The sequence below is a fragment of the Notothenia rossii genome, assembly GCF_949606895.1.
Source record: "Notothenia rossii genome assembly, contig: scaffold_137, whole genome shotgun sequence".
NCBI lineage: Eukaryota > Metazoa > Chordata > Actinopteri > Perciformes > Nototheniidae > Notothenia > Notothenia rossii.
Genome location: NW_027639547.1, coordinates 1 through 12,137, shown reverse-complemented (window position 1 = coordinate 12,137; position 12,137 = coordinate 1). Strand labels below are relative to the sequence as shown.

At 50.8% G+C, this 12,137-nt stretch overlaps 1 protein-coding gene across 1 annotated transcript; it reads right to left on the bottom strand.

The window, feature by feature from the left end:
• Window positions 1-360: 360 nt before the first annotated feature.
• On the bottom strand, window positions 361-5,439 carry LOC307027679 (uncharacterized protein; the record flags this gene model as incomplete). Its single annotated transcript, XM_079695962.1, has 3 exons — window positions 361-1,331; window positions 2,669-2,819; window positions 5,023-5,439. The coding sequence occupies 3 exons, from the start codon at window positions 5,437-5,439 to the stop codon at window positions 379-381; spliced, it is 1,521 nt and encodes a 506-aa protein (XP_079552088.1). The 3' UTR covers window positions 361-378.
• Window positions 5,440-12,137: the final 6,698 nt, after the last annotated feature.

Below are 12,137 nucleotides of genomic sequence, written 5' to 3'. Positions count from 1 at the left end.
CGGTGATAGTTTGTTTGGTTTGGGGGTGAACTTGGGTGAGTAATGGTTCCCAGTTGGAAGGGAAGGTAAATAGTGACTGTTGGGTGCGGGGTTTGGTGTGAAAATAGTCAATTATTTTGAGACGTCTGTGGTATTGGTGTAAATCCCTTTGAAGTTCCTCTCGGTCATGACGGGGGGGGCGTGGAACAAAGGTGAGGCCCCTCTGTAAGAGTTGTTGCTGGGCTACAGAGGGGACAAAGAGGGTGGATAAATTAAGCACGGTGGAGGGTGAATTCCACCTCAGGTCAGGGTTCTGGTCAGGTACAGGGGGAGTGCTGGTGAGGTTATTTGGGGGGTTAGGTAGGAGGATGCGTTGGGCCGGGTTAGGTTCAGAGGTAATCAGAAATTTAGTTCTCCGCACCAGGAGTCCAGGATGAGTTGAGCTGTGGGGGAGGTCCAGTGGATGTGGTCCTGGCCAGTCCGGAAGGCTTCCTGAGGGATGGGTTGTAGGGTCTTGTGATGCATGGCAAGGTAGTTGTTAGTGAATGTGATATTGCGTGTTTGTGCTGGGGTCAGGTGGGGTGAATGGTTGATGAGGGGGATGTAGATGGAAGCCCTGGGGAAGGTCTGAGAAGCGAATTTGATCATACTACTGAGTTGTTTGACAGTGGTGCGTTTAGCGTCATCGTCCTTGTTGTTAATGCCTATGGAAATGATGACGATCTTGGCTGTTGGGATGGGAGGGGTGCGTTTGAAGAGTTCCAAGAAGTGATAAACTTTGGCTCCAGGATAGGAGTCCAGCTGTAGTGTGGAGTTGGTATGGGGTGGAATACGGTTAATGTTTGAGTCTCCCAGTATCCGGATGGCTTTTGTGCCTCCCAGGGACCAGTCCAGTGCTTTCTTCTGTGGTCTGGCTATGTGGGAGATGGGTGCATAATGGGTTGGGGAAGCGGAGCTGGTTGGGTTGAAGAAAAGGGGGGCGGAGACAGGGGTAAGGGATAGGGTAGGGAGGAATACTGGAGAGGGGAGAGATGGCGGAGGAGAGGGAGAAGAGGAAGGAGTAGGACGGGAAGGAGGTGGAGTTGGAGGAGGGGGTGAAGGTCCTTGGAGGTTAAGGAATGGAGGGGTTCCTAGGGGGTTGGGATCTGGGTCGGGTGGTGTGCCAGTCCCCGCAGTAGACCCGCTGGGCTGTAGTGACCCAACAGACTGGCCAGAGGGGGGCTCAGAGTGGACTTGTACGGTCTGGATGACCTTGAGAAGATGACCTTTCATCATCGGCCCCTGTGTGGGATGGAGTAGAGAGTCTGTTGGGTCCCGGGTGCCAGCGAGGTCCAATTGGGAACCGGCGACACCTGAAGGGGATGGGGAGAGGGAGAGAATGTTATCTGGGAAGCTGACTGAGACGTTGGAATGGTGGACCTTGAAGGTGGTTTGGCGGTTGCTGAGAGTGTTGTTGGGAGAGGAAGAGTGGGAGTAGGGTGGAGGTGAGGGGGTACTCAGGTCGATGGTGCCAACCCGAGGCGGTGGGGAGGGCTGGGGTAGGGGTGATGTAGAAGGAAGGGTGGTACTGGGAAGTTTGGAGTTCTGATCTGGGGCGGCTGGAGTAGTGGTTTCACTGGTGGTCGGGGAAGTGGGTTTGGATGGGGTAGGGTCCCGGGTTGGAAAGCGGGTACGGGAAGTTCTTTGAGGCAGCGGATACTGCTGAATGGAGGGGGAGGGGTGGAAAGGGGGGTTGGGTAGTAGAGGAGGGGGCCGAGGCCGAGGAGGGCCAGGACCTCTCAGGGGGTTCAGAGAGGGACCTAGCTGGGGCTTGTATGAATTGGGATGGAATGCGGGATGGTCACTGGAGTTGACGGTTGATGGTGGGCGGACAAGGTTGGTTGACTGGGAGGGTGGGTGGCGGCGATGATACTGGGAGACAGCTTCTGAGAGTGAGGGCCTGGAACCGAGGGAGAGGGATGATCTGTTGCGGGTTTGGGTTCTCGGTAAGTGAGGGAACTCCTCCTCACTTAGAAGGGGAAGTGGATGAGGGTGCCTGGGATGGGACCTCCACGGTTGTGGGGGGGAGGTGGGGGTGTCAGCGGGTGTGGTGTTGTGGAGTGTTTGTTTGGCTGTGTGTAATGTATCTGTGTGTAACCTGGGGCCATATCGCTTCCGTGCCCAACCTGTAGCTATTTCAAATGCAATGTGATTCCAGGGAGTGTTCTGGAGTGATGTAATTGTAGTGTTGTAGTGTTGCTGGAGAATGGTCATGTTGGTGTGCATCCAGCTGATGGTGTTGTTATGTATTAGTGTGTGTGTGTGTTCTGTTGGAGTGGAGGGCTTAATGAAATCTGTGAGTCTGGAGACCTGTCTGGTCATGCCTGGTGGATATATGCGTGTCAGTATGGCCCTATCTATGATGTTTTTGTGGTGTGTGGCTTGGATGAGTTTAAAATATTCTTTACTACTATGTCTGGTTGCTGGGTCTGGTGGATGAAACAGAATGCGTTGTGGCTCCGTCAATGAGATGTTGGGTGTTGTTCGTGGTGTGGTGATGGGGTGTGTATGTACTTCTAAAAGTGGTTGTAGGGTCTGTCTGGTGTTGGTAGTATTATTAAAGTGAAGGTGTGTCTGCGCTCCTCTAGCGCTCCACCGCACAGTCTGATTCCCATTAGAGGACATCTCAGTCGCCTATGAAGGCCCTTACCTGGTCCGCAGGATGGTGTGACTCCGTCTGGCCCCGATGTTCTGGGTCCTCCTGGCGTCGGAGATGGAGCCAAAGGTAGCAGGCTGGCTATCCGGCAGCTCCCTCGAATAGAAGATCCCGTGGCCAACCGGGCACGCCGAGGCTCCCTGCCCTGGGAGGTCCGGGTTCAAGACCGGTCCCAGGAGGGTAGTTGTCCTTTTCCAGGGAGAGACTCAAAAAGGCGTGAAAATGTTTGTAGGCCAGGTGGGCCAGCTCAGTTAGCCAAAAAAGGCCAGTCAAAATCACATAAGGGCAGAACCCCCACAAGCGAGTAAGATAGTCCTTTAATAATTTAAAAGCATAAATAATTTAAAAACGTTACAATATTATCAAGTGGTAGGTACTGTGCAGCGGGGCGAAAAATCCTCCTGACGTTTCGCAGGAGTTGCTGCTTCTTCAGAGGATCAAGAGGAGTGAGACACAATGAGGCTATTTGAAATGTTGGAGGAGGGCGGAGAGTCCCGCCTCCAAGTTCCAATAGGTGGATGCTTAGAAATGCTCCGATAGGCTAGTGAAGGGGGTAAGGCAATGGGTGTATGTGAGAGGAAATGAATGATGTATTGGTTGTGTTGGTATGTATTTCATGAACAGTGGGTAGCTCAGTGGGTAGGGTGCGGCTGCTTCACCTGGGAGGTCGGGGTACGAGACCAGCCGACAGCTGGCCGCCGGAAAAACTTACAAAACAATAAAGAAACAAAACCTGTGAAGGGTGCAACATAACTATGGGGTGTAATGTAAGAAAAATGTGTTGGGTGTTGTTTTGTGAGGAAGTTACCATGGTGTGGGGAGACATATGTGGGCGGTCTGTAATGAAAGGTGGGGATACAGGATAGGAATGGTGGTGGAGTGTGGTGTAGTCAGTCCAGACCAATGGCACGGGCAGGGTTAGGTTTGGGTTAGGGGTAGTGTTATGGATTCCGGTATGGGAATTGTTAGCACTGGCCTAGGGGTCTGTGGATGGGTGTTGTGGGTGTGTTATCCTGTTAGTGTATGGACCAAGGAGGAGGAGGAGCAGTACAGATCATCCCTGGGACTGTAGGGCAGAGGAGAGGGAGGATCCAGAGGAGATAGAGCTAGCTGTCGTTGAGTCCCCTGGGTATGGTTGTCCCGAGTTTCTGGATCCAAGATGTTTCCGCCCTCTTCCTCTGCCCGATGGTCCACCGGTCGTTGGTTTCCAGGCCCGAGATGATGAGTTGGTCTGGCGGGTGTTGTTGGAAATGGGTGACCAGGGGGGTTGGGAGTCGACCTTCCCCAATGTTGTACAGATGCTGTTTGAGACGGGTGAGTATGGTGTGTTTTGTTTCGCCTATGTAGTGTTTTTTACAGGTGTTGCATGTGATAATGTAGACTATGTTGCTGTGATTAAGGGAAAATGAACCAAGGGCAGGGAAGGCTGCTCCACTGTATTGGTTATGTATGTATTTTCTGTTGATGTAATGGTGACTATGTTGTGAAGGTGGTAAGGCTCTGTTGCTGCTAAATTTGGAATGTATGAGTATGTCGTGTAGGCTTGGATTTTTCCGGTAGGCTGAAATGACCCTGTGGTTGGAGAAGAATGGTTGTGACTGGAGGAGAGAGAAGTTATGTTTAACTGTCCGGTGGAATCCTGTGATGGTGTGGGAAAAGGTGGAGACAAATGGGATGAGTTGACAGTTGGGGTCCGGGTTAGGGTTAGGGTTAGGGTTGGGGTTGGGGTTAGGGTTAGGGTTGGGGTTGGGGTTAGGGTTAGGGTTAGGGTTAGGGTCAGGTGGGGGGTGGTTGGGGTTAGGACTGGGTGGGGGAGGGTTGTCGGTGGGGAAGTGGTCCGGGCAGTCTCCACGTCCCAAGGGGTTGGGGTTAGGGAAGAGGGGGGTGGGATGCAAACCCTGGTTAGGGTGGGGGGAGGAAGATTCGGGAGTGGAGAGGGGTGTTGGGAGTGGAGACTGGTCCGAGTCCATGACCTGAGGTGGATTTCCTCTAAGGGGAGGCGGAGGAGGAGAGCGAGTGGGAGCGAGGCTGGCCAAGGTGGTGTCCTTTATATGACGGAGGAAGCGTTTGGAATAGCCTCTTGCTTGCAGGCTATGGAACAGAATCCTAACGGAATGGTGGAAGTCAGATGGTTTGGAGGAAATCCGGTGAAAACGGATAATTTGAGATTTGATGATTCCTGGGAAAGTGTGTTTTGGGTGATAACTGGATTTATGTAGTAGTGAATGTGTGTCCGTGGACTTAAAGTAAACCTTAGTGAGTATTTTTTTGTGTGTGTTGTTGAGAGGTTGGAAAAAAACTGTGGTATCTAAAAAGTTGACTGTGTGTTCATGTATGATGTATTTTACTTTGATGGTGGGGTGATGGCTGTTGAGGGTGTTGATGAACTGTGGGAATAAGGAGATGTCATGGGGCCAGATGCCAATAATGTCGTCCAGGAATCGACGGTACAGGGATGGTAGATGGGTACACTTGGCCAGTGCTTCTCGCTCCCACTCGCTCATGTAAATGTTGGCGTATGAGGGGGCGAAACGCTGACCCATGGCCGTTCCATGGATTTGGAGGTAGTGTTGGTCGTTGAAGATGAAGTCGTTGTTATTGAGGCAGAGGGCGAGTAGGGAAAGTAGATATTTGTCCGGTCGTTTATGGTCTGGATGTTTGGAGAAGATGGAGGTAACGGAAAGAAGGCCTAAATCTGTGTTGATGTTGGTATACAGGCTGTTGATGTCAATGGTGAACAGATGGGATTGGGTGGGAACGACCATGGGTCTAGTGATCCGGAGGAAGTGGTAGGTGTCTTTAAGGTAGCTGGGGTGTTTGGTGGAAAGGGGGCCTAAATGGTGCTCTATATAATGGGAGATATTGTACGTAGTGCTGCTGCAGTCAGAGACAATGGGTCTGCCGGGAGGAACCTCAAAGGGAATGGTCCAGGTGGAGGGGTCTTTATGGATTTTTGGAAGTAGATAGAATTGACGGAGGCGGGGTGTATCTGGACCAAAGAGGAAATCCCTCTGCTTGGCGGAAATGAATTTCAGTTGGTAAAGTGTTTGTATTATGGGTCTAACTTGCAGTTGTGTCTGGGGTTGAATGGTGTCCGGGATGGGTTTGTAATGGAGTGGGTTACTAAGTTGTGTGTGAGCTTCTGTGATATAGTGGTGTCTGTCCATGATAACTATTTTTGATCCTTTGTCAGCCGGTTTGATTACTATGTGTGGGTTTTTATTGAGTTGGGTTAGGGCCCTGCGCTCATCCACCGACAGATTATCTGGAATGTCTGTCGGTGGTTGGAAGGATTGCAGGGCCCGTTTGTTGGCGGTGATAGTTTGTTTGGTTTGGGGGTGAACTTGGGTGAGTAATGGTTCCCAGTTGGAAGGGAAGGTAAATAGTGACTGTTGGGTGCGGGGTTTGGTGTGAAAATAATCAATTATTTTGAGACGTCTGTGGTATTGGTGTAAATCCCTTTGAAGTTCCTCTCGGTCATGACGGGGGGGGCGTGGAACAAAGGTGAGGCCCCTCTGTAAGAGTTGTTGCTGGGCTACAGAGGGGACAAAGAGGGTGGATAAATTAAGCACGGTGGAGGGTGAATTCCACCTCAGGTCAGGGTTCTGGTCAGGTACAGGGGGAGTGCTGGTGAGGTTATTTGGGGGGTTAGGTAGGAGGATGCGTTGGGCCGGGTTAGGTTCAGAGGTAATCAGAAATTTAGTTCTCCGCACCAGGAGTCCAGGATGAGTTGAGCTGTGGGGGAGGTCCAGTGGATGTGGTCCTGGCCAGTCCGGAAGGCTTCCTGAGGGATGGGTTGTAGGGTCTTGTGATGCATGGCAAGGTAGTTGTTAGTGAATGTGATATTGCGTGTTTGTGCTGGGGTCAGGTGGGGTGAATGGTTGATGAGGGGGATGTAGATGGAAGCCCTGGGGAAGGTCTGAGAAGCGAATTTGATCATACTACTGAGTTGTTTGACAGTGGTGCGTTTAGCGTCATCGTCCTTGTTGTTAATGCCTATGGAAATGATGACGATCTTGGCTGTTGGGATGGGAGGGGTGCGTTTGAAGAGTTCCAAGAAGTGATAAACTTTGGCTCCAGGATAGGAGTCCAGCTGTAGTGTGGAGTTGGTATGGGGTGGAATACGGTTAATGTTTGAGTCTCCCAGTATCCGGATGGCTTTTGTGCCTCCCAGGGACCAGTCCAGTGCTTTCTTCTGTGGTCTGGCTATGTGGGAGATGGGTGCATAATGGGTTGGGGAAGCGGAGCTGGTTGGGTTGAAGAAAAGGGGGGCGGAGACAGGGGTAAGGGATAGGGTAGGGAGGAATACTGGAGAGGGGAGAGATGGCGGAGGAGAGGGAGAAGAGGAAGGAGTAGGACGGGAAGGAGGTGGAGTTGGAGGAGGGGGTGAAGGTCCTTGGAGGTTAAGGAATGGAGGGGTTCCTAGGGGGTTGGGATCTGGGTCGGGTGGTGTGCCAGTCCCCGCAGTAAACCCGCTGGGCTGTAGTGACCCAACAGACTGGCCAGAGGGGGGCTCAGAGTGGACTTGTACGGTCTGAATGACCTTGAGAAGATGACCTTTCATCATCGGCCCCTGTGTGGGATGGAGTAGAGAGTCTGTTGGGTCCCGGGTGCCAGCGAGGTCCAATTGGGAACCGGCGACACCTGAAGGGGATGGGGAGAGGGAGAGAATGTTATCTGGGAAGCTGACTGAGACGTTGGAATGGTGGACCTTGAAGGTGGTTTGGCGGTTGCTGAGAGTGTTGTTGGGAGAGGAAGAGTGGGAGTAGGGTGGAGGTGAGGGGGTACTCAGGTCGATGGTGCCAACCCGAGGCGGTGGGGAGGGCTGGGGTAGGGGTGATGTAGAAGGAAGGGTGGTACTGGGAAGTTTGGAGTTCTGATCTGGGGCGGCTGGAGTAGTGGTTTCACTGGTGGTCGGGGAAGTGGGTTTGGATGGGGTAGGGTCCCGGGTTGGAAAGCGGGTACGGGAAGTTCTTTGAGGCAGCGGATACTGCTGAATGGAGGGGGAGGGGTGGAAAGGGGGGTTGGGTAGTAGAGGAGGGGGCCGAGGCCGAGGAGGGCCAGGACCTCTCAGGGGGTTCAGAGAGGGACCTAGCTGGGGCTTGTATGAATTGGGATGGAATGCGGGATGGTCACTGGAGTTGACGGTTGATGGTGGGCGGACAAGGTTGGTTGACTGGGAGGGTGGGTGGCGGCGATGATACTGGGAGACAGCTTCTGAGAGTGAGGGCCTGGAACCGAGGGAGAGGGATGATCTGTTGCGGGTTTGGGTTCTCGGTAAGTGAGGGAACTCCTCCTCACTTAGAAGGGGAAGTGGATGAGGGTGCCTGGGATGGGACCTCCACGGTTGTGGGGGGGAGGTGGGGGTGTCAGCGGGTGTGGTGTTGTGGAGTGTTTGTTTGGCTGTGTGTAATGTATCTGTGTGTAACCTGGGGCCATATCGCTTCCGTGCCCAACCTGTAGCTATTTCAAATGCAATGTGATTCCAGGGAGTGTTCTGGAGTGATGTAATTGTAGTGTTGTAGTGTTGCTGGAGAATGGTCATGTTGGTGTGCATCCAGCTGATGGTGTTGTTATGTATTAGTGTGTGTGTGTGTTCTGTTGGAGTGGAGGGCTTAATGAAATCTGTGAGTCTGGAGACCTGTCTGGTCATGCCTGGTGGATATATGCGTGTCAGTATGGCCCTATCTATGATGTTTTTGTGGTGTGTGGCTTGGATGAGTTTAAAATATTCTTTACTACTATGTCTGGTTGCTGGGTCTGGTGGATGAAACAGAATGCGTTGTGGCTCCGTCAATGAGATGTTGGGTGTTGTTCGTGGTGTGGTGATGGGGTGTGTATGTACTTCTAAAAGTGGTTGTAGGGTCTGTCTGGTGTTGGTAGTATTATTAAAGTGAAGGTGTGTCTGCGCTCCTCTAGCGCTCCACCGCACAGTCTGATTCCCATTAGAGGACATCTCAGTCGCCTATGAAGGCCCTTACCTGGTCCGCAGGATGGTGTGACTCCGTCTGGCCCCGATGTTCTGGGTCCTCCTGGCGTCGGAGATGGAGCCAAAGGTAGCAGGCTGGCTATCCAGCAGCTCCCTCGAATAGAAGATCCCGTGGCCAACCGGGCACGCCGAGGCTCCCTGCCCTGGGAGGTCCGGGTTCAAGGCCGGTCCCAGGAGGATAGTTGTCCTTTTCCAGGGAGAGACTCGAAAAGGCGTGAAAATGTTTGTAGGCCAGGTGGGCCAGCTCAGTTAGCCAAAAAAGGCCAGTCAAAATCACAAAAGGGCAGAACCCCCACAAGCGAGTAAGATAGTCCTTTAATAATTTAAAAGCATAAATAATTTAAAAACGTTACAATATTATCAAGTGGTAGGTACTGTGCAGCGGGGCGAAAAATCCTCCTGACGTTTCGCAGGAGTTGCTGCTTCTTCAGAGGATCAAGAGGAGTGAGACACAATGAGGCTATTTGAAATGTTGGAGGAGGGCGGAGAGTCCCGCCTCCAAGTTCCAATAGGTGGATGCTTAGAAATGCTCCGATAGGCTAGTGAAGGGGGTAAGGCAATGGGTGTATGTGAGAGGAAATGAATGATGTATTGGTTGTGTTGGTATGTATTTCATGAACAGTGGGTAGCTCAGTGGGTAGGGTGCGGCTGCTTCACCTGGGAGGTCGGGGTACGAGACCAGCCGACAGCTGGCCGCCGGAAAAACTTACAAAACAATAAAGAAACAAAACCTGTGTAGGGTGCAACATAACTATGGGGTGTAGTGTAAGAAAAATGTGTTGGGTGTTGTTTTGTGAGGAAGTTACCATGGTGTGGGGAGACATATGTGGGCGGTCTGTAATGAAAGGTGGGGATACAGGATAGGAATGGTGGTGGAGTGTGGTGTAGTCAGTCCAGACCAATGGCACGGGCAGGGTTAGGTTTGGGTTAGGGGTAGTGTTATGGATTCCGGTATGGGAATTGTTAGCACTGGCCTAGGGGTCTGTGGATGGGTGTTGTGGGTGTGTTATCCTGTTAGTGTATGGACCAAGGAGGAGGAGGAGCAGTACAGATCATCCCTGGGACTGTAGGGCAGAGGAGAGGGAGGATCCAGAGGAGATAGAGCTAGCTGTCGTTGAGTCCCCTGGGTATGGTTGTCCCGAGTTTATGGATCCAAGATGTTTCCGCCCTCTTCCTCTGCCCGATGGTCCAACGGTCGTTGGTTTCCAGGCCCGAGATGATGAGTTGGTCTGGCGGGTGTTGTTGGAAATGGGTGACCAGGGGGGTTGGGAGTCGACCTTCCCCAATGTTGTACAGATGCTGTTTGAGACGGGTGAGTATGGTGTGTTTTGTTTCGCCTATGTAGTGTTTTTTACAGGTGTTGCATGTGATAATGTAGACTATGTTGCTGTGATTAAGGGAAAATGAACCAAGGGCAGGGAAGGCTGCTCCACTGTATTGGTTATGTATGTATTTTCTGTTGATGTAATGGTGACTATGTTGTGAAGGTGGTAAGGCTCTGTTGCTGCTAAATTTGGAATGTATGAGTATGTCGTGTAGGCTTGGATTTTTCCGGTAGGCTGAAATGACCCTGTGGTTGGGTTAGGGTTAGGGTTAGGGTTAGGGTTAGGGTTAGGGTTAGGGTTGTTAGGGGTTAGGGTTAGGGTTAGGGTTAGGGTTAGGGTTAGGGTTAGGGTTAGGTTTTTGTAAGGACCACCGGATCCCCCCATGTCGCCCGACGACTTCATGGTTATACAGGGATCCAAGGAGAGGCACGCGCGCTAGAGACGTGTCGGCTCATGCCCTAGCTCAGCATCATGACTGAGTCATAGGTGTGTAAAGTGTAGTAGACAGAGTAATTAAAGCTTGAAGAACAGACACAAGGAAGGGTAGAGGGTGGTTACCCAACGAATGCCTTCCCCTTGCCGCTTTGGCGGTGTCTGCTTATGGCCCATTTCCTTACGTTGAACCTCGCCCAGAGCAGGGTCGAACAATAGGTCAGGAGGAAAAAGTGGGGAGGGGGGATGTGGTTTAGGTTTAGGCAAAGGGCCAGAGTGGTTGGGATTAGTGGTCAAACTGAGGGGAAGATAGTCTATGAATAATATTGATTTTAGGATTAGGCATATAGGCCCGACTGGTTAAGTTTAGAGCTGGGACTAAGGGTAAGAGTGTACCTTAAGTTAATTTAAATTGTTGGAGTTGAGAGTAAAATAACCTTTTATGGAGAAGTAATTTAGGATTAGGCAAAAGGCCAGAGTGGTGCATATACCTCTCCTGTCAGCCAGTCCTCCATTTGTGGTCTCCTGTCTCCATCTAGTGGCGGCAGCTGGTAGTGCAAGTGCACCTCCTTTTCATTTGGGAAAAGAGGTTATGGTGACAGATAGTCAGTAGTTGTTTGTTCTCAAAAAAAGAGGTTTTTTGGGGAACAAACTAGTCCTTTATACTTGTTTTGAACACATCCTCAGTGATGGACCCAGAGATCATCGAGTGTTTCGGCCATTATCACCAGACACTCTCAAACTAGGGTGGCCCCAGCCGGGGATGATCAAGTCCCCGGTGTTGTGTTATTTTCTAAACGGTCCCAACTTGGGGAAAAGGACAGGTAGGTAGGTCAGGTCAGTGAGCTTTGAGGTGGGTACACATAGAGGGAGAGAAAGAGAGAGAGAGACACACAGACACCAATAGTTAAAACAGGACCTGTCAACAATGGGGGAAACCGGATTAAATCAATTATGAACAGCCATGGGGTGCTGTCTAATCAAAGGCAAATCCACCTCCCTTTATCCACCTGAGAGGCCTGAACTTAACTTTAAATCTAATTGAAATAGCTAACACAGAGGGACACACAGACACAAATAGCCAAAACAGGACCTGTCAAAAATGGAGGAAACCGGATTAAATCAATTATGAACAGCCATGGGGTGCTGTCTAATCAAAGATAAATCCACCCTCCTTATATCCACCTGAGAGGCCTGAATTAAACTTTAAATCTAATTGAAAAAGCTCAAATATACACAAACACACCCACACACTCACAGCCCAATAGTGTTAAAATTTAAATCTAATTGAAAATAGAATGGTTCTCATTGCCAGAGAGAATTAGTAAAGATGATTAGAGTCAGCCATCTTGTGAAGTGTATATGGAAATTATTTATTTAGGTAAGTATTTAAAATTTATTTTTACACAAATGGACCCTGATATCTGGTCTCTAACATGTTAATAATCACACGTACTCACTCTCGATGTTGAAAGACCAGTATTTCATATGGATGTCAGAGGATTTTAGTAGAATCTTAATACACATGCTCTCTCAGCCGCCGCCACATGTAATTACTAGCCCGGAAGTGGTATTGCCGCCCACCGGAAGTGACGTTAGATCCGGCGGAATTAAAGGTAACATGACCCTTAGCACTCATAGTGGTTGCTCCATGAACTGCAAGGCAATAATAATATTGCCGCCAACCGGAAGTGACGTTAGATCCGGCGGAATTGAA